Source organism: Pongo abelii, chromosome 12, assembly GCF_028885655.2.
Source record: "Pongo abelii isolate AG06213 chromosome 12, NHGRI_mPonAbe1-v2.0_pri, whole genome shotgun sequence".
NCBI lineage: Eukaryota > Metazoa > Chordata > Mammalia > Primates > Hominidae > Pongo > Pongo abelii.
Genome location: NC_071997.2, coordinates 83,515,312 through 83,538,296, shown reverse-complemented (window position 1 = coordinate 83,538,296; position 22,985 = coordinate 83,515,312). Strand labels below are relative to the sequence as shown.

The 22,985-nt window shown below is 40.6% G+C and overlaps 1 protein-coding gene across 1 annotated transcript in view; it reads right to left on the bottom strand.

Annotated features, from left to right (window-relative positions):
* Positions 1 to 335: 335 nt before the first annotated feature.
* The window catches only part of FSHR (follicle stimulating hormone receptor), a 202,438-nt gene continuing 179,788 nt past the window's right edge, over positions 336 to 22,985 (bottom strand). Inside the window, exons 9-10 of the mRNA XM_002812040.4 lie at positions 6,535 to 6,720; positions 336 to 1,788 (exon numbers count right to left, since the gene is read on the bottom strand). Of these exons, the coding sequence (XP_002812086.3) occupies positions 555 to 1,788; positions 6,535 to 6,720 (1,420 nt within the window). The 3' untranslated portion in view covers positions 336 to 554. The remainder of the gene's footprint in view (positions 1,789 to 6,534; positions 6,721 to 22,985) is intronic.

Sequence of the window (22,985 nt, the reverse complement as noted above, 5' to 3'; positions counted from 1 at the left end):
TGGGAAATGTATTTCAGCCTATCCACATTGACGCATTACAAAGGCTTCAGGTGGGTGTTCAATTAATATTTGTTGAATGAATGAATGAATGAATACCATGGTGCTTCTCTGGGAAATTCTCTGGGAGTCGGAATACCTAATCCTGGCTCTGCCTCTTACAAACCAAACAATTTTGAACAAGTCACTTAAGTCTTTGAGTCTTGGTTTCCTCATTTGTAAAACTCCAAGAATAATCCCTGTCCTGCTTATTTAACAGGGATCACTTGAAATATCTGAACAAAAGCACTTTGAACATAATGTTCAAAAATAACATATATAAGGATAAAATATATAATACAGTATTGCATTCTTTAATTATTATTGTTGTTACTAATAATTCAGCTTCCCAATGTATCACATGGAATTAATAGTTCCTGACCAATTTACCTTAAAGGTACACCAGGAATATTAAATTAGATGAAATATGTAGAAGCACTGTCAGCTATTTGTGACATACCCTTCAAAGGCAAGACTGAGTTATCATTCAACACTCAGATACATTTTCACATTGTGTTTTACTTTTGGGCTAAATGACTTAGAGGGACAAGTATGTAAGTGGAACCATTGGTGACTCTGGGAGCTGAAGAACAGTGGCCATTCCTTGGATGGGAGTTGTGGGCAGTGGATGAGGTTTCTGTCCTATAAATTTGGGCTTGCATTTCATAGCAGCCACACTTGCTCAGCAGAATGAAGAAATCTCTGCGAAAGTTTTTGGTAAAGATGGCATAGAGGAAGGGGTTGGCACAGGAGTTGATGGGGTAAAACAGAACCAGCAGAATCTTTGCTTTGGACACAGTGATGAGGGGCACCTTGAGGGAGGCAGAAATGGCAAAGAAAGAAATGGGTGCCATGCAGAGGAAGTCAGTGAAGATGAGCATGGCCATGCGCTTGGCGATCCTGGTGTCACTAGAGGAGGACACGATGTTGGGGTTCCGCACTGTGAGGTAGATGTGGATATAGCAGCCACAGATGACCACAAAGGCCAGGACATTGAGCACAAGGAGGGACATGACGTACAGCTGTGACAAAGGGCTGTCAATATCCATGGGCAGGCAGATGCTCACCTTCATGTAGCTGCTGATGCCAAAGATGGGAAAGAGGGCAGCTGCGAAAGCAAAAACCCAGCCCATCACCATGACACTGGCAGCATGGCGGAGCTGCACCTTGCAGTCCAGCTGCATGGCATGGGTGATGGTATGCCATCTTTCCAAGGTGATAGCTGTCAGAGTGTAGACTGACAGCTCACTGGCAAAGACAGTGAAAAAGCCAGCAGCATCACAGCCTGCCCCAGTTTGCCAGTCAATGGCATAGTTGTGATATTGGCTCTTGGTGTGGATATCAACTGATGCAATGAGCAGCAGGTAGATTCCAATGCAGAGATCAGCAAAGGCCAGGTTGCACATAAGGAACCTGGGGACCGTGAGTTTATATTGGCTGGTAGTTAGGATCACTAGCACTATGATGTTCCCAGTGATGGCCAGGATGCTGATAAACCATATCAGGACTCTGAGGATGTTGTACCCCATGATATCTTCACATGGGTTGAATGCATCTGGCTTAGGGGAGCAGGTCACGTCAACCACTTCATTGCATAAGTCATAGTCAAACTCAGTGTATGTCATGTCAAATCCTCTGCTGTAGCTGGACTCATTGTCTTCTGCCAGAGAGGCTCTCTGACCCCTAGCCTGAGTCATATAATCAACTTCTTGCCTTAAAATAGATTTGTTGCAAATTGGATGAAGCTCAGAGCTAGAAAAATACAAAAAGAAATAGAATCAACATCTCAGATCCAGTATAGCAAATACATCACTGTCTTTGTGCAGGGTAGAAATGATGGGTTTCTTCCTGAGATTTTTTTTTCTCTTCTCACATCATACCTGCCCTTGAGGCTAAGCTCAAGGGTTAATGCTGCTTACTGTAAATGAATATAACAACTTGTATATATATTACTAGAATTGGATGGCTCACTGGGGAAACCATCTTGCCACAATCTGAATGTGGGGAGGAAGGCACCTGAGACTAAGCCTTGCTGTTAAGTGAAAATAATTTACAGACCTAGTATCAACTCTACCCTTTTCCTTCTCCCATCTTGATCCAGCTATCTGTTAATACACCTGAGTAGGACATATTCCTATTCATCTACACTCAAATCACTGGAAGATCCAGACTGCTCTCTGACTCAAATGAGAACTTATTTGCTTCTCTTATCTACATAAATTAGGGGATCAAAATCTGTAGTTAGTTCCCAGCCAGCCCCTATTCCCTGGCTCTTTGGTACTCAGGCTATTAGGAGGCCAGCTAATTTGCCGGAAATGTTACCAGGGTCTTTCCTGTTCTTTATTATCTCACTTTCTGGGGGCCACAATAGGCCTCAGGCATGTGTTTGTCTGCAAGGTAAGCCTGGCTCTCTCATATTGAACAGTTTCCTAGTGAGTGCCCCAAAGAACGATGCAAGTTGCAAAAGGACCTAATTTATTCTAAGAATGGAACTCATCCTCTGGGCAGTCTAGCTCTCCTTGGGCTCACTTTACTGTCTTGGTTTTACCTTTAAACCCAAATGTACAAGGGGCCTTGTCAACAATATAGAGGTACTTACAGAGGGATTTGAATGAAATCCAGCTGATAAATATTCAATCCACTAGTATACCCATAAATATTGTACCCCAGAGTAGTCTATCAATACTCTGGATGTAGAGACATGGAAGGTAATACTTCTGTTTGGAAGTAAAGGCTTATGGAATGGGAATAAGTCTTACTTTGGGACCTTTTTGGATGCAAAAAAAAAAAAAAAAAAAAATCACACATACACATGCATACCTTTTCCTCCTTCCCCAAGGGGCAAGTTCACAGCAATATTAAGTTGACTGTATTTTTTTTAAACCTTGACACAACCTCAGATATAATTGGCGAAGTAAGTATCAAAACCGTCATAAGAAGGAAAAAGGTGGCTAGGGGAGTGGAGGAGGTAAAGACTCCATTTGATGCTAAAGGATGAGTCTTGCCAGGTGTTCCAACCTATTATACAGGGACTGAACCTTGCCACATCAACCTGGATGAGAAGGGGCTGTTAGGAAGAGTGCTCTCCTCTCTTCTCTCACCCCTGGGAAGTGAACTGAATTGCCAGGAAGTCATTTTCCCTGGGCTTAAGGGATTCTTTTTGTTTGTTTTTTTTTAAGGCTAAATGATTAACATACACAGAATTGAAAGTGAACGGAAACGGAGCCCAGAAAATGTTTTGGTTTAGTCAGTGGTCTTCCAAGAAAGGTGAGGCAAGCTCCATAATGGGTAAGAAGGGAGAAGAGGGGTATCCTGTGGTCCTTAGTCTAACTCTAGACTTTTAAACCCTATTATTGAATTAGTTGCAGCCTGATTCCAGGAAGAGAAAGTAAGTAATCTGGTACTTGCTGACTGCAGTTTGGTTCATTGGACTGAGCTCTGACTTAACTCTCTAGAAACAGCCTTCACTTCCTATGGCTTATGGTTGCTGTCTGTGAAGGTTCTTATTGTTGATACTGCTGTCCATATATTTTAAATATTGTGCTTCTCTTTTTCTGAAGCAGAAGTGACCCACTGACATGAAGTAAGGAGAAAAGTAAATAACTTATGTCTCTGAGATAAGAACAGAAACAAAAGTGGAAACCAAGGGACATCAAGTCTTGCCTCCGCAGTACTTTGGAAAATCCTATCATAAGGAGTTGGGAATTCAGTTTAGGGTCAGTTTAAAAAGTGGCACTCTTGGACTCTGATCAGTCAGTGAACAGATGCTTGGGGGTGGCATAGCAGTGTCGCAGAGCCTAAGCTTTGGAGGCAGGCAGACCAGATTTGGATCTGTTTGGTCAGTGTAGGTCAAGTTATTTAGTATCTCTGAGCCTTAGTTTCTGTCTCTGTGAGAAAGGAATAATAATGATATTACCATTGTGGGAATTAAATGAGATAAAGATACAGAGTATTACAGTGCTTGGCAGTGAATACTTAGCAAATGTCAGCAGTACGAAGAAAAATGATGGTGGTTACTTATGGAATTCTTGTTGAGGTCTAGGCCCTGTGTGGGTACTTAGAAGCATATGCCACAGCATGTCAATTTAATATTGAATTGTGAAGAAATGGCCTTCACAACATTGAGTTGTGAAGATACAATAAAGTTGTTAAATACAATAAAAATTGAAGAATAAAATGAGAGCAAAGTAATGCAAAATGAATACAGAATTATGACAAGGAAATATCTGGTTCAATGACAAATGGAGAGTGTAGTTGATATGAACTTTTGGGAAGAGTCCAGGGAAAGTCCAGGAAGAGTCCAGGAGGACCACTGGCCAAAGTTTTAGTCACAGGGGCCTCGTGTTTACACTCTGGGCATTATTTCCAAATAAGGATCAGAAGAAGAATTCCATCATACAAGTTAAAACTTGAATCCCACTACCAAACCACACCTACTATGATATACAATGAACTGACACTATTGAAGGAATAAATCTGAAATTATCTTCTGAATAACATAATTATTTTGTGTTGTTTGTGTGTGTGAATTTGATAAATATGAAAATCAAATACCCATTGCTAAAAATAAAAAATGAAAACCACCTATCGCAATTTTTGTTACTCCATTTTGGCACATTGTGGAAGAACCATGTTCCTCTCCCTTGCTATACCCCAACAGGCCTCGATGGTAAGTTACAGCAGCAACCTAGAGGGATGAGAGCCAAGTGGTCTGGAGGGATCAGAGAAGACCTCATGTCCTGTGACAATATAAGGCAGATGCAGAGATTCTGGTTGGGAGAGCCTTGAGGCTATGTCTAGAGGAGTCTGAGTAACACGATGAGACAACAAATTCTTGGGGTGTGTTGGAACTAGGCCAAATAGCACACTGCAAGCTGCTCTCACAGTGATCTTAACATTTTCTTCTTTTTTTTAAAGACAGGGTCTCACTCTGCTGCCCAGGCTGAAGTACAGTGGCACAATTATGGCTCGCTGCAACCTCGACCTCCTGGGCTCAAGTAATCCTCCCACTTTAGCCTCCCGAGTAGCTGGGACTACAGGCATGTGCCACAACACATGGCTAATTTTGTTCATTTTTTTTGTAGAGACGAGGTCCCACCATGTTACCCAGGCTGGTCTCAAACTCCTGGGCTCAAGGAGTTATTCCGCCTTGGCCTCCCTAAGTGCTGGGATTATGGATGTGAGCCACCTCGCCTGGCCAATCTTAATGTTCTTTATTTCTCCTTTGGGATATTCAGTCCCAGGGACTTGGTGCAAAATTGGTATCTTTCTCACTCTGGATAGAATAATTCTTATCTGGAATATAAAAGAGGCAAGCCACTGCTTCAGCCTAGGACCTTAAGAATTCTGGTTGTCAGGAAGAAATTTCCTGGCTCTTGAGCTAATCTATGAAGAGTGCCCATTCTGGATAATACCCCAATGATGCATGCGGATTCTGAAAAACAGCTATTTTTCTACAAATCCTCCAAAAGGGTCTGAGTAGGGACTTCCAGCTACTTTGAAAAACATTTTAGGGTGTGTACTGTTTTGTTGCTCTTTTTGTTTTGCTTTGGAGCAAGGAATATGTCCACATGGACTGGTCAATGTATGTTAAAGGTTGAATAATAGAGGAGACTGTGTTAAACAGTGAAATAATATCATAGGAAAGCTGTATTAGTTTTAGGTTAGTATATAAGAGTAATGAAAAGACATCATTTGATGAGTGCAACTACATGGTGTGGCTTATGTAGGTGAGCTCAGAGGAGAGTGAGAGCTTTGAGAACTCTGATACTCAGTAAGTTCTTACCTCCAATGGATCGTTTAAATGTCTGGAACATGTGTACAATCTCCAAGGCGACTTTCTCTTTACTCTCTCCAGATCCTGTCTATGATTACCTCACTTTTTTAACCAGTTAGCTACTAAGACTTGTCTCTGTTTAGATCGCCCTCTTTAAGTCTGGGCTTCCTTGAACCCGGCTTTCTTTGAAAGCCTAAGTAACGAGATGTCTTAATCTTTATCCTCCCTGTGAGGTAGTAAGATCCCAAGGTGGATTAGAGAGGCTTAGAGTGATTGGGATGTGCTGCAGATATGTACATCAGTCTCTGGCATGGCATTTATGCATCTCTCTGCCAAAGATGACATGGATGGGGCATTTATCAGGTGCAGAGTTTGGGACTTGAAGGATTAAATCTATAATGGTACAAAGGAAAGAGGGAACAGATATTATGCACCAACTCTGAGGCACTATGCTTAGTATTTTTCATGTTTTCTCATTTAGTACTTGGTATATGTTCTGCCCCATGGGTAGCCCTCTCCTGTGAGCCCACTTTCAAAGAAATGAAAGAGTTCAACTATTCCTCACTCTCCACAAACTGAATATTTGACCCAGAATGTGCCAAAGGGCTTGAGACAGGGAACTCTCTGCAAGTAGATTCTCTTCATGTCACAGATAGGTAGAAATGGTGGACTAAGTTCTACATTGGGGAAATGCCTGAGCAGGGCTTAAAGGATGGACTCACATTTGCCGTCTCCAGTTTGCAAAGGCACAGCAATGGCTGGGATAGGTGAGGCTGGCTTCCATGAGAGCGACAAGCTTTTCCAGACTAGGAAGCTTTTTTAAGTTGTAAGTCGACCTGGCCCTCAGCTTCTTAAGATTTTCTAAGCCATAGCTAGGCAGGGAATGGATCCTTGTTCTTGAAATATCTCTATAAAGAGAAAAGGTAAATATAACAGGATTACTATGGACCTAAAACTTTTTGCTCTTGGTTAGCAGGCAAAATAGCAGACACACTAGTGATATTCTTACATGGATGAGGAGAGGGACTCCGGTTCCTCCAACACACCTTGGCCAGATCAATATTTGGCTAATAGGACATTTGGTTCTGTAGGAGTCCTGGTCCTTCTGTTCCTGGTAGGAGGAGTTAGATAACAGGCCACTCTGATTCCTGGATATACTTACATCCTGGCTAATTTGGAACATAAGTGTTGCTGGTGAGTAGAATTAGCCACCTTCCCTTCTACAGTCTATTTGTACCTGCTAATTTGCATAGGACTAAGGGATTGAGACCATTTGTCTGTACCATAAAACTAGCTATAAAAATATTTCTGATGAGCTGGAGTAGAATCTGTGGCCAAATTTCAGAAAAAGGGACAAAAAGGAAATATACTACAAGAGGAAGAAGAGTCTGGCAGGCGATAGGGGCAGTGTTAGCACAAAGTCCAAGTGGCAATACAGAGCGGTGGTTATGAACTTGGCATCTACAGCAGACCTGCCTGCATATGTACCTTGCCCCTCTCCTTATTAGATTTATGACCTTGGTCAAGTATGTCACTTCTCCATGTTTCAGTTTCCTCAGCTGTGAAATGGGAAGACAAAAATCCTATCTACCTCAGAGGGTTGTTGTTAAAATTAGATGAGTTAAAGTACATAACTTCCTGACCAACAGACAACACTTAGTGTCTGGCAACTATTCTTAGTAAACATAACACAGAGTGTGAGAGAGAGACAGTTGTTCTTGTTTGGTAGGAAAGTCTCTGCCTGTCCGTTAGACCTCAGCACAAATGACCAGTTTAACCAGGTCCCTGCCCCTGATGGGCTACAAGTTCCATCCTTTCTGGCAGCAGCACCAGTGATGTGGGTGCTTTTCTGGCAGCACCACTGGTAGCTGCAATCTTCAAAACCAAGACCAGCTGGTGAGAACAAAGAGATCTAAATGGCACCAGCTTGGACCTGTTGGGGCCAACAGCTTTGCCATGAGTGGGTACTTCTGATGGGGGTGGTAGCAGGTGATGACCAGGATGAGTTCATTTCAGCATTCTTGGGGACCCTTGGATATACTTGAGGAAGAAGAGTCTTTTAATGTTGGCATTCCCTGTAAATCAAAGCAGTAGGCACTCAGAGTAATGAAACTTGGGGGTGTGAATATATATTTGCTACCCCATATGTTCTCACAATCTGGTGAAAATTACATTTTCAAAGTCTTGCTTTCATTGTATAATTATCTTGCTCAAAAGTTTATAATGGCTTCCTATTGTCCAGTGAAACCCATCCCTAACTACTGCCTTATTTGTCACTTCCATTTCCCAAGCAAATTTATACTAGTTGTTCATGCTTTTATTTCTTCATCTCACAATTCAATTGAGTTTCTCTTCAGCCTCTGGGGAAATAATACTCACTAAGGCCAAGTCTTAGTTCTGATCTCCTTGATTTTGTAATTACATTTCACAGGTAGAATGCTCCTTCTTTCTGAGATACTCTCTTTCTTGGCGTCATATTCTCCTCGACATTTTTTCCTCTGACATCTCCATTGACTTCTTTCTGATGCTTTTGTTTTACTTCTCTTTTATCTGTTCTTTAAATATTGGCATTTCTCTATACCTAGACCCCTTCTTCTGACTATACCCAATCTTTTCAGGTGATCTCATTCATTCCCTTGGTTTCAGATACCAGGCATGTGGTGATGGCTTCCAAAATGTGTGTCCCCATTCAGATCCTACTCCTGAACTCCAGGTCCAGATAATCAGTTGTTCTTTGAACTCCACCATTTTGATGACTTGCATCAAAACTGAAGTTACCATCTTTCTTGTAAATAGGTTCCTCCTTGTTTTTTCCATCTCAGCAAACGACTCTTCCAATTTCCCTGTTTTTCATAATGGAAACCTGGGTGCCATCCTTGACTCCCTCATGGAACATCAGTGTCTTGTTCTCTCAAGCCTAACTTTTAAATGTGTTTCAAATCAGCCTACTTCCCTCCTCTCCTATGACTTTGGTCTAAGTCACCACAATCTCTGCCTAGACAAATGCAAAGGTCTTATAACTGTCCTTATGACCATCTATTGCAATCTTAGTACTGCAGATGTAAAAAATGCCTATGAGATTGTGACTTCCTGCTTAAGACCCTTTAATGACTCCCCATTGCTCTTAGGATGAAGGACAAGTCACTGTATACAGTGTGTTGATCATTTGTGTGTTTTCTCTCACATCTATGTCACGCCCTTCTCTACGCTCTTCTCTGTTTTGCAGGAGGGATGATCCCTGCAGTTGCATTTCCCAGGTACCACCTTATCAATCAGCTTTCAATTGGGTTTAGCAAATGGCACTGGTGGGATATTGGAGAATAGGTAAAAGAGCATATCTCATCCCTCCTCTGTCTCAGGCAGCAACTGAGTCTTCTCTGTGACTCCAGCTCTCACTGAACAGATCCTTGGAGGATCCAGCTTCTACCAGTTGCCCCAGTTCCTGGACATCAGTAAGATGACTTCCTCATTTGTTCCTCAAGTCCTAGGGTTAGTAGTGGTTACTGTTGCCAATCTCTGGACTACTGATCCCCTGTTTGATATTCAGGAAGATTTACATTTTCAGAACAATTACCTTTGTTACGTGTGTGTGCATTTGTATGTGTGTGTATTTTACACATAGTCCCTTCTTTGTTAGCTATCAATTAGATCAAATCTCCTATATACTTACTGTTTTTTTTGCTTCTTTGTTCTATCACTACTGAGAAAATTATATTAAAATCTCCAACTATGATTTTGGATTTGTATAGTTCTAGTTTTGTCAATTTTTGCCTTATATATGTTTGATGACTTTTTAAGGCTCATACAAATTTATAAATTTTATGTCTTCCTGGTAACTTTCTGTATCTCTAGTAATACTTGTCTCCTAGCTCGCTGGAAGTTGCTTCTTATTTGCTGGTTCCTCCATGACCTCCAACTTTAGGAGAGCCAATGAACTCAGTGCCTAGACTTCTTTTCTCAATCTTCACTTACTCTGCAGGTAAGCTTATCCAGTCTTATGACACAAACACAATTTATATGCTGATGGCGCTAAAATTTGTATTTCTAGGTTGCTTCTTTTTCTTGAAATCCAGACTCATATTCAATTGCCTCCTTATAATCTCCACTTAGTTGTCTAATATGCAGGTCAGACTTTGTTTTTTTTATTATTATTATTATTATTATTATACTTTAGGCTCTATGGTACATGTGCGCAACATGCAGGTAAGTTACATATGTATACATGTGCCATGCTGGTGCGCTGCACCCACCAACTCGTCATCTAGCATTAGGTATATCTCCCAATGCTATCCCTCCCCCCTCCCCTCACCCCACAACAGGCCCCGAAGTGTGATGTTCCCCTTCCTGTGTCCATGTGTTCTCATTGTTCAATTCCCACCTATCAGTGAGAATATGCGGTGTTTGGTTTTTTGTTCTTGCGATAGTTTACTGAGAATGATGATTTCCAATTTCATCCATGTCCCTACAAAGGACATGAACTCATCATTTTTTATGGCTGCATAGTATTCCATGGTGTATATGTGCCACATTTTCTTAATCCAGTCTATCATTGTTGGACATTTGGGTTGGTTCCAAGTCTTTGCTATTGTGAATAATGCTGCAATAAACATACGTGTTCATGTGTCTTTATAGCAGCATGATTTATAGTCCTTTGGGTATATACCCAGTAATGGGATGGCTGGGTCAAATGGAATTTCTAGTTCTAGATCCCTGAGGAATCGCCACACTGACTTCCACAAGGGTTGAACTAGTTTACAGTCCCACCAACAGTGTAAAAGTGTTCCTATTTCTCCACATCCTCTCCAGCACCTGTTGTTTCCTGACTTTTTAATGATCGCCATTCTAACTGGTGTGAGATGGTATCTCATTGTGGTTTTGATTTGCATTTCTCTGATGGCCAGTGATGGTGAGCATTTTTTCATGTGTTTTTTGGCTGCATAAATGTCTTCTTTTGAGAAGTGTCTGTTCATATCCTTCGCCCACTTTTTGATGGGGTTGTTTGTTTTTTTCTTGTAAATTTGTTGGAGTTCATTGTAGATTCTGGATATTAGCCCTTTGTCAGATGAGTAGGTTGTGAAAATTTTCTCCCATTTTGTAGGTTGCCTGTTCACTCTGATGGTAGTTTCCTTTGCTGTGCAGAAGCTCTTTAGTTTAATTAGATCCCATTTGTCAATTTTGGCTTTTGTTGCCATTGCTTTTGGTGTTTTAGACATGAAGTCCTTACCCATGCCTATGTCTTGTATGGTAATGCCTAGGTTTTCTTCTAGGGTTTTTATGGTTTTAGGTCTAACATTTAAGTCTTTAATCCATCTTGAATTGATTTTTGTATAAGGTGTAAGGAAGGGATCCAGTTTCAGCTTTCTACATATGGCTAGCCAGTTTTCCCAGCACTATTTATTAAATAGGGAATCCTTTCCCCATTTCTTGTTTTTGTCAGGTTTGTCAAAGATCAGATAGTTGTAGATATGTGGCATTATTTCTGACGGCTCTGTTCTGTTCCATTGATCTATATCTCTGTTTTGGTACCAGTACCATGCCGTTTTGGTTACTGTAGCCTTGTAGTATAGTTTGAAGTCAGGTAGTGTGATGCCTCCAGCTTTGTTCTTTTGGCTTAGGATTGACTTGGCAATGCGGGCTCTTTTTTGGTTCCATATGAACTTTAAAGTAGTTTTTTCCAATTCTGTGAAGAAAGTCATTGGTAACTTGATGGGGATGGCATTGAATCTGTAAATTACCTTGGGAAGGATGGCCATTTTCATGATATTGATTCTTCCTACCCATGAGCATGGAATCTTCTTCCATTTGTTTGTATCCTCTTTTATTTCCTTGAGCAGTGGTTTGTAGTTCTCCTTGAAGAGGTCCTTCACATCCCTTGTAAGTTGGATTGCTAGGTATTTTATTCTCTTTGAAGCAATTGTGAATGGGAGTTCACTCGTGATTTGGCTCTCTGTTTGTCTGTTATTGATGTATAAGAATGCTTGTGATTTTTGTACATTGATTTTGTATCCTGAGACTTTGCTGAAGTTGCTTATCAGCTTAAGGAGATTTTGGGCTGAGACAATGGAGTTTTCTAGATATACTATCATGTCATCTGCAGACAGGGACAATTTGACTTCCTCTTTTCCTAATTGAATACCCTTGATTTCCTTCTCCTGCCTAATTGCCTTGGCCAGAACTTCCAACACTATGTTGAATAGAAGTGGTGAGAGAGGGCATCCCTGTCTTGTGCCAGTTTTCAAAGGGAATGCTTCCAGTTTTTGCCCATTCAGTATGATATTGGCTGTGGGTTTGTCATAAATAGCTCTTATGATTTTGAGATACGTCCCATCAATACCTAATTTATTGAGAGTTTTTAGCATGAAGGGTTGTTGAATTTTGTCAAAGGCCTTTTCTGCATCTATTGAGATAATCATGTGGTTTTTGTCTTTGGTTCTGTTTATATGCTGGATTACATTTATTGATTTGCGTATATTGAACCAGCCTTGCATCCCAGGGATGAAGCCCACTTGATCATGGTGGATAAGCTTTTTGACGTGCTGCTGGATTCTGTTTGCCAGTATTTTATTGAGGATTTTTGCATCAATGTTCATCAAGGATATTGGTCTAAAATTCTCTTTTTTTGTTGTGTCTCTGCCAGGCTTTGGTATCAGGATGATGCTGGCCTCATAAAATAAGTTAGGGAGGATTCCCTCTTTTTCTATTGATGGGAATAGTTTCAGAAGGAATGGTACCAGCTCCTCCTTGTACCTCTGGTAGAATTCGGCTGTGAACCCATCTGGTCCTGGACTTTTTTTGGTTGGTAAGCTATTGATTATTGCCATAATTTCAGCTCCTGTTATTGGTCTATTCAGAGATTCAACTTCTTCCTGGTTTAGTCTTGGGAGGGTGTATGTGTTGAGGAATTTATCCATTTCTTCTAGATTTTCTAGTTTATTTGCGTAGAGGTGTTTGTAATATTCTCTGATGGTAGTTTGTATTTCTGTGGGATCGGTGGTGATTTCCCCTTTATCATTTTTTATTGCATCTATTTGATTCTTCTCTCTTTTTTTCTTTATTAATCTTGCTAGCGGTCTATCAATTTTGTTGATCCTTTCAAAAAACCAGCTCCTGGATTCATTTATTTTTTGAAGGGTTTTTTGTGTCTCTATTTCCTTCAGTTCTGCTCTGATTTTAGTTATTTCTTGCCTTCTGCTAGCTTTTGAATGTGTTTGCTCTTGCTTTTCCAGACTTTGGATAATAAAAATGGCCTTCCTGATCTTTTCTGAAAATCTGTTCCACCTTTCCAGTTGTTCATGCAAAAGCTTTGATGCCTACCTGGACTCCTCTCTTTCTCTCATACCCCATATCAAAACTCTCAGAAAAACTTCTTGACTTTATGTACCACATACATCTGGAATCTAATCACTTCTGACAACACTCATTGCTATCACCACAAGGTAAAGGTTCTGGTGGTCCAGGGCATCTTGTCTAGCTCCCTCCCTATTATGATTCTTCAGATTTGGGGTCCCTGGAGATCAGAGTCTGGTCCATGAACCCTTGTCTCTGTGATGAATCTTTGATCTCTGCTGCTGTCTCTGCCTTCTCTCCATTTATACTTCCCATTGTTTTAGAGATTTCCAACTTTTTTCTTTGCTACAGGAGATCTTTCTGGTTTTTCTCTTTTGGCAACCCCTCCTCTAGCCAATTCTGTTAGTGACACTTGCCCTGTTTTCTGTGACCAAGTTCTTATCTGTCATTTGGGTTCCTCTTTTTTTCTCAAATGTGGAAAGAACAAAGGCTGAGACCCAACTCCCGTATTTTGTCTATAATAATTCAGGACTCTCTCCAAGAAATGAGATTAAAAAAACATTTTAGAAGTCCTTTAGGAACAATTTAGACCAAGGCCATCATTGCCTTTCATGGACATTTTTCACATTTTTCAAAACAAGCAATACAAAGCAGGTTATTTTTCTTAATTATGTCTCCCCCTTGAGTTTACAGTATAAAAATTGGATTAATTGAAGATTCTAAACAGAAACAAATTTTTATACTCCATGGAATATCATCCCATTATCTCATATACTCTGTGGTAGATTAAAGATGACTGAAAATTCTTCTACACTCTTTCCCATCAAGGGTCTATTTGTTCTCCCCTTGAATCTGGGCAGAACTGTGATGTCTTTGGATAAAAGAATATGATAGAAATGTTGCTATTCATTATAGATCTAGACTTTAAGAGCACTGACATCTTCTACATTGGTCTTAACAGAGTCTTCAGCTGCTATGAAAGATCTCTGAATACCTTAAGCCTGCCGTATTGGTAAAAGCCTAAACCATGCAGAGAGGTCCTGGAGAATGAGAAGCCATATGGACAGAGTTAGAGAAGACACCACACACACACATACACACACACACACACGCACATGCACACACACACCCAATAAGCACAGAAGTGTGAGGCACATAAGTGATGGGGACAACTTGGAAGGTGGACCCCCCCGCCCCGCAGTCAGCCACCGCCTGAGCTGACATTGCATGGATCAGGGCCAGCCATCCAAATGTCTGACACAAAATTGTGAGCAAAATGGAATGGTTGTTTTAAGCCATTAAATTTTAATGAGGCAATAGAGAACCAAAACAAACTCCACTGAGGTCTCCATAATGTTTAACAGTTGAAGAAGTATTTTTTCCTTGAAAACCAGTAAGAGTGAGATGGCATTATAGTCTGTATACTTTCTGCCTCTCTTACCACTGTCTTTTGCTTTATGTACTCGCTATTTGTATTTTATCTCTCCTTGAAGGTAGAAGGCTCTAGCATTCTCAGCAGTGCCTTTCATGTAGTGAGTACCCAGAAACTTATTGCTTTGTTTGAAGATATATTGGGGAGTGACATTGGAGAAGTATTAGGAAAGGAAATAGATAGATCACCCCAGCCAACTGTGATGTTCTCCGACTTCCAGAAATTTCAGAATCTTGCACCTTGTGTTATGTCTTCTGTTGCTTCCTATGGTTGTCTTTTCATGTATGTTTGTTTGTCTCCTCAGCCAGATTTTCAAGTGCCCTGAGAGCAGACATTATTAAGAGGCTTTTGTGTTCTGTATCATTTCTGGCATAGATTTGGGCTCGTGAAATGTATTCAGTAAGTAGTTGTCTGATAAGCAGACATGACTCAGCATTGTAATAAAAATGAGAGGCTGGAGAAAATTTTACAAAAGAGCTAATTCTAAGGGGACATGAATGAAAGGCAGACCGAGAAATCCAGAAATCTAGACTTAAAGTGAGCTCAGGAAAATGGTGCTTCTGCAGCAGGTAAGTATATGTGGCTGAGAATATCAGAGTTACCAAGAAAGGGAGCAACCTTGTGCAATGTCAACAAGGAGACAGACATGCCTTGGGGAGTAAGCAGAATGATACACTGGGTAGATTGACTTGAATGCAATCCAGCATTTAGGTGTTAGATTGGGAAGCCTCCTTGGTAAACTTCATTGCCTTTCCATTGCTCAGTGTTCTGGAGCTAGCTTGTTATTTTGGATTCCTTCTTATCACAGCTACAAGACATATGTGCTGCTGCCATTTGTACGTGGTGGCTTTGATGCTGTGAGACGAAGGCATCTTGTCAGTGTCCTGGGATTGAGATCTTTCATTGGTGGATGTTGAAGGAGGGAGCTCTTGGTAGGAAAGAGGCAAAGTCACTTAAATTTCAGTAAAGCAAATTTTTAAGCAAAAGTGGTTCCTGGATGACAGGGAAATAAAAGTCTTTGTGGAGGTGTTTACTTAAAGCTTACTGTCTGAAGTGATCAAACATGGAACCTGTCAAGACTTCCAAATTTTGAACTGACAGAAAATACAACTATCTCTAGTATCTCCATGGATTAAGAAAATTCCATAGAAATTTATATTAGCAGGGACAAAGATGAGATAAGTAGATCTTGTTCAGATCTTAGCTAGAGACTTAACTATAGTATATTCCCTTTTTTTCTCTGTTCTCCTAAAACATACACACACACTCATACACACACAGGTCTATTTTTTGGCTACAGTTCTTCCACATGGCCTGAAAATTGGATGTTTGATTTTAATTCCTTTATGAAAACACTCTTCATTTTTATGATGCAAATATACATGGGCATGGGTGGGGGGGAGTAACAAAAAAAGACATCAGTTATTCACATCTTCAAGGGAGTACATTATTGTGACCATGATAGTTAATTTTAGGTGTCAACTTGAGGGGATTAAAGAATATTCAGATAGTTGGTAAAGCACTATTTCTGGGTGTCTGAGGGTATTTCCAAAAGAGATTGGCATGTGAATCCATGGACTGAGTAAGGAAGATACGCCCTCACCCAGAAGCTGGGTTTCTTCTCCTACTTTTAGACATCAGAACTCCAGGTTCTCAGGCTTTTGGACTCAGGGATTTGTACCAGTTTCCCTCCCCCACCCCCTTGGATTCTCAGGACTTTGACTTCAGACTCAGAGTTATACCGTCAATTTCCCTGGTTCTCAGGCCTCTTCCCAATCTAACACCTAAACACTGGATGGCATTCAAGTCAATCCACCCAATGTATCATTCTGCTTACTCCCCAGTGCACGTCTGTCTCCTTGTTGACACAGGCATGTCAGGCCTCTTGCTTGTACTGAGAATTAGATGGCCTCCCCTGTTCTGAAGCTTTCAAGTTTGGACCAAGCCATGCGATAGCTTCCCTGGTTCTCCACCTTGCAGATAGCCTATCATGGACTCCTCAGCCTCCATAGCCATGTGAGCCAATGTCCCTAAGAAATCCCCTCTTTTCTTATTTCCTTGAGCAGTGGTTCATAGTTCTCCTTGAAGAGGTCCCTCACATCCCTTGTAAGTTGTATTCCTAGGTATTTTTATTCTCTCTGTAGCAATTGTGAATGGGGGTTTGCTCATGATTTGGCCCTCTGTTTGTCTATTATTGGTGTATAGGAATGCTTGTGATTTTTGCACATTGATTTTGTATCCTGAGACTTTGCTGAAGTTGCTTATCAGCTTAAGGAGATTTTGGGCAGAGATGATGGGGTTTTCTAAGTATACAATCATGTCATCTGCAAACAGACAATTTGACTTCCTCTCTTCCTATTTGAATACCTTTTATTTCTTTCTCTTGCCTGATTGTCCTGGCCAGAACTTCCAACACTGTATTGAATAGGAGTGATGAGAGAAGGCATCTTTGTCTTGTGCCAGTTTTCAAAGGAAATGCTTCCAGTTTTTGCCCATTCAGTATGATATTGGCTGTGGGTTTGTCATAAATAGCTCTTATTATTTTGAGATATGGTCCATCAATACCTAGATTATTGAGAGTTTTTAGCATGAAGTGGTGTTGAATTTTGTCGAAGGCCTTTTCTGCATCTATTGAGATAATCATGTGGTTTTTGTCATTGGTTCTGTTTATGTGATGGATTATGTTTATTGATTTGTATATTTTGAACCAGCCTTGCATCCCAGAGATGAAGCTGACTTGATCGTGGTGGATAAGCTTTTTGATGTGCTGCTGGATTCGGTTTGCTAGTATTTTATTGAGGATTTTCGCATCGATGTTCATTAGGGATATTGGCCTGAAATTTTTTTTTTTTTTTTTTTTTTTTTTGTCTCTGCCAGGTTTTGGTATCATGATGATGCTGCCTCACAAAATGAGTTAGAGAGGAGTCCCTCTTTTTCTATTGTTTGGAATAGTTTCAGAAGGAATTGTACCAGCTCCTTTTTGTACCTCTGGTAGAATTTGGCTGTGAATCTGTCTGGTCCTGGGCTTTTTTTGGTTGGTAGGCTATTAGTTACTGCCTCAATTTCAGAACTTGTTATTGGTCTATTCAAGGATTCAACTTCTTCCTGGATTAGTCTTGGAATGGTGTATGTGTCCAGGAATTTATTCATTTCTTTTATATTTTCTAGTTTATTTGCATAGAGGTGTTTATAGTATTCTCTGATGTTAGTTTGTATTTCTGTGGGATCAGTGGTGATATCTCCTTTATCATTTTTTATTGTGTGTATTTGATTCTTCTCTCTTTTATTCTTCATTAGTCTGGCTAGCAGTCTATGTATTTTGTTATTCTCTTCCAAAAGCCAGGTCCTGGATTTACTGACGTTTTTGAGGGGTTTTTCGTGTCTCTATCTCCTTCAGTTATACCTAATGTAGATGATGGTTTGATGGGTGCAGCAAACCACCATGGCACGTGTATACCTATGTAACAAACCTGCATGTTCTGCACATGTATCCCAGAACTTAAAATATAATAATAATAATAAAATCCCCTCTCCTCTCTCTCTCTCTCTCTGTCTCTCGTTTCTGTCTTTGAAGAACCTTTACTAATACAATGACTATTTGCTAAAGATAGGCTTAGAGAGAGGCCCCGAACGTAAATCATGGCACAGTGAGGGAGGGGTATTTAAAATAGTTATTCTGAGCAATCATACTTGGAGGAGTAAAGGGAACGATGGGACGGGATTAGATCTCTGAGCCTTGATAGTCATGCAGAAGAGTTTAGGATTTATGTGAGCAGAAGAATGGTTTATTCAAAGCTGGATTTTTGTAAGATTAGTCTTGAGAACCTTGATACCAGCATATGGTGGGTGTTCAATAAATAGTTGGTAAATTAATGGAAGGGGAAAGGATTGAGAGTAGGAAGGGGACAAAGTGGCTTTTGCAGAAATTCAGGTCTAGGATGACAGAGGCTGTCTCCTCCCACACTATCACTTCACGTGTTAAAAGTCCTTGTGTGACGTGAAGACAAGGATTTATTAGGCATCTGCTGTATATTACTGTAGCCATTTGTGAAAATTTCTGCAGTGCTTATTGTACTGGGAAGTAATATTCATCCCTTGGCCAGATGCATTACAGTAGGTACTGTTTTTTGTTTTTACATATATTTCTTACCCCTTGCCAGACACACAGTAGGTGTTTAATCAACATCCACTAAATGTATGTCATGTAAGACTTGATGCCCTCAATGAGTACTTGAGAATGTTTACTTTATTCCTGCCCTTGTGCCTGGAACTGGTGGGCTGGACAAGCGGGGAGGGGTAGTTGTGGGCTGGTGTTTTTAAACTTTATCTTTCAGGCTGGTGTGTTCTAATGATTTTGGTCTTTCTTTTAAAAATATCACTTTTAACATTGCAACACATGCTATGTTCAGACAGTGAGTAGTTTTGAGAATTTAAATCCTGAAAAGACCAATGGAGACCCCATGGGATTATGACTTGCACAGAAGAGATTTAGTAATTTAAAATTGTTTCAACATTGTTAGGACTCTTCATTTTGAGATACAGAGTAGCAAGAGAGACTGCATGGGTAGGAAGGTAGTAAGAGGCTGAGGCAGGAGAGGCAGGAGTTAAAAAGCACTCTGTGCCCCATTTAATAAAGTGTGTTATAGCCAGTGCCACAAATTTGATTTGAACAATTTCTATTTTTCCCAGCAAAGATGTTATTACAGGTCAATCATTTCCATAAGTGAGAGCACATTTCTGGTGTATACTACACTGACAGATGGCTAGAAGACCTCTCTTTCATGATCCCAGGCTGGATAAAAAGGCAATTTACTATCTATAGGACTGTGGGTACACTGGTAATGGAAGAGAATCATTCTTATACAAATAACTCAGTGTTTGAATCTGAACTATCAAATGAATCTGAGCTATAGCCAAATCAATTTGATAAACCATCAGAATATGATTGTACTGGCTCCAGCCTGCAAATGCAATGCATTAAATTTTCCCCACAGGAAACTCTTTCCCAAAGAAACAGCAATTGCTCAATTGCTTAAAAAAAACAACCTTGAGTGAGTTCAGAATATCAGGTAAAAACTCAGATGGCTGCTGATGTTCAAGGTCAAGACTCATAAGGGGGAAATGAGGATGCTGAGCTGCTCCTCTGAAACTCGATGAAACTTGTTTGTATGCCCCTGGCTTTCTCTGCATCTATCTTTCTTTGCGTGGAACAGTGCACCCTTGCACCCTCGGGTGTTCATAGGCTCCCCTCAACTAGAAATTTTGCCTTCAGGAAAGGAGCTATCAGTTTGAGTGTGTGCCCCTTAACTTTCTTAGAATTCCTTGCATATATCCACCTGAGAAAAAAGACTGAGCCAGTGAGGGAGGAAGATTCACCACAGTTGGCTTGTGGAGGAGATATTTTGGAGACTGAGCAAGGCTTCCCAATTCCCAACATTGGTCCTAGGGCAGTAATTCTCAGAGAGCACTCTGGACAAGCAGCATCAGTTTCACTAGGAAGATGGTAGAGATACAAGTTATCAGGCCTCAACCCTGACCTACTGAGTCAAAAATTCTAAAGGTAGGGGCTGGGTGTTATGACTCACGCCTATAATTCCAGTGCTTTGGAGTCCAAGGCAGGAGAATCACTTGAGGCCAGGAGTTTGAGATCAGCCTTGGCAACATAGTGAGACCCTGTCTCTGCAACAACAAAAATGGCCACGTGTGGTGGTGTACGCTTGTAGTCCCAGCTACTCAGAAGGCTGAGGCAGGAGGATCGCTAGAGCTCAGGAGTTTAATGCTGCTGTCAGCTATGATGGCACTACTGCACTCCAGCATGGGTGATTAAAAAAAAACACAAAAACACCCCCCCAAAACCTACTCAACTCTGAACATGCTGCTTTAGGACAGCTGAGAACCACTCACAGCTGAGGTGGCTCATAGCCAAGGCTACTCTGGGAATTGCCCTCAGCTGACTTACTCCTCCCCAGGAGTTTGGCTCCTCCCCAGGGACAGCCTGCACCCAATGATTCTTGATATGGAGGACTTGCCCCTTACCTTAATTCAGTACAACTTTGAAGGACCATCTTAACTCCAGATCTCCCCATGGGATCACCTGAGCCTTTTGTTGCAAATGCATTACCCTGATTCTGCTTCCATCAAGGGTTCCCTGTACATTCTGAGAGCACCCTCTGGTAAACCTCCTGCATGCAGATATATCACAGTCTTTTTGTGTGTGTGTGGGAGCAGGGACAGCAATCTGACCCAAGGCACAATCAAGATCAGCATGATTTGCGCCTACTGTGGTCTGAATAGCCTACGCATATTCCTACTCTTACCTCTTAACTCATCACCTGAGGTGGGCTGGTCTACTGCACACCTACACAAGCACCTCTCAGGCCAGGGTTTAGATGGTTTAGTGTATCTGGTTGCAGAAGTGGGATGTGGAATAGGCTATTAGTCTTCTTGTGTCTCAAGTCAGCAGGGGGAGAGGCTTGAAGAACATCTATGGACTAATATGAAAGCCCCAGAAAGGGTGGCTTTATGTTAAGGTGAACAATTCTTTTGGCCCTAGGGGGAGAAGAGGAAATTAGCAATTATAGGCCAGGCTTCCAGCCAGGATCCTGCACTGAGATGAAAATATGGGGGAATGTATTATCACTCTCTACCTTTTTAAGTCATGGGGAGTGCTTCCTAATTCCATGAATTTTCTGTAAATTTTATTCCCTTAATTCTAGACAGATGTGTTCCTGTGGTAAGAAGGATAAAACAATGGGCCTATAACTTGAGGACCTTGCAGAATTGCTTCCGATGCTTTTTTTTTTTTATTTTTTTCAAGTACATTTTATTGTTATCAAAATAGTCCATACACATCCTAGGGAAAAAAAAAAAACCCACAAATAGTACAGGAAGATTATAATTTAAAGCACCAGTTCACTCAAAGGCAACATTTTTAACAATTTTTTTAAAATTATTTTTAGTGATCCCTCTAAATTTCTAATCTGCCTGGTGACAGAGCGAGACTGGTCTCAAAAAAATAAAATAAAAATAAAATTAGCTAAATCCATATTTATAAGAGCAAAAAGTAAATTTGTCACACTTAACATTGGTAAAACAAGAAATAAAAATATAAGCTTCCGATGCTTTCACAGAGGCTCTCTTCCTGCCTGCATTCACAGTGGGGCTAGATGGGGTATTCAAGTTTTGTGTTCTCTGTCAAACATTCTTATGAGATACATTGTGCAGTGTCTTAGCCTGGAATCTGCTTGTGCAACCTCAGGAGATGTTCTTCTGTGCCATGTTTATCTAACATTGACTGGTGTTCTTAGGCTGGGAGGCTGGTGTTAATAGTTATTTTTCTCTCTATTTTAGCTCACAACCAGTTTCAGGGGGCCTCAGCGAATAACTTTTGGATGTTCAATTAAATGTATTTATGGCAACAGGTATGGTGGGAATACATGGAATGTGAGGCAGAAGACCTAGTTTCTGGTCCAGACTCCACCCCTTCTAGTTGCAGTGTGATCTTTAACAGATCACTCTCCTCTGGGTTCTGATTTCTTCAGCTGGATAATGAAGGAGTTGGGGGATCTCATCCAACTTCATTATTCTCAGGAGCAGATAGTAGGTTAAGATGTTATAGATTCAATATTGTACCTGGTACAGGTCACATATATAAACACACCCATCACTGACATATTCTGCCATGAACAGATAGAGATGCCTTCTTAGGAACATTCAAAACTTTCAGGGTTTTTTGCTAAGTGAAACTGACATGCTGCTATTGTGGGGATCAAAGACATCAAAAGTACTTGTCAAAATTCATTTGTGTTCCAAGTACTCTAAGAACAGGAAACATGAACTAAGCAGTACAAGTTTTGAGTATTTTGTATTCTTGAGTACATGGACGATATGTCCAACACTATCCATTTGTTAACCCTGGGTCCTTCCTTGTACTTCATAGATAGATCATGACTTGATATATTAAGTTGTATATTTAATGTATTGCCTGACTCCTCTCTATTCCCACCCCCAATGAGAATATAAGCTTCCTATGAGGAAGAACTTTCCTTTGTTCCCTGCATGGCACAAGACTGATGCTTAAAAATTTATCTGATGAGTGAAAAAATATTTATGTATGTGTGTGTGTTTTATGCTTCAAATAATATGAGGAAATAGGTATTTTTTGGCCATTTTTTAGGTGAGGAAACTGAGACTTAGAGAGGTAAAAGAATTGGTCTAAACCAAGGCGGTCTGCTCTGTATCTCTGCTTTAATCGCACTGATACTCCATTTGTATAGGTTGCCTATATAAAGCCAGGCATTCTCGAATAATCTTTGAACATGGTCAGGACGATAAATCTACCCTAAAGCGTATATTTCTTTCTTCAAAGCAGCAGAATCTCATATATGGATCACAACACACCCTTTATCATTAATAATAAATATTTAAAATTCTGACTCTCCATACCAGGTCTAA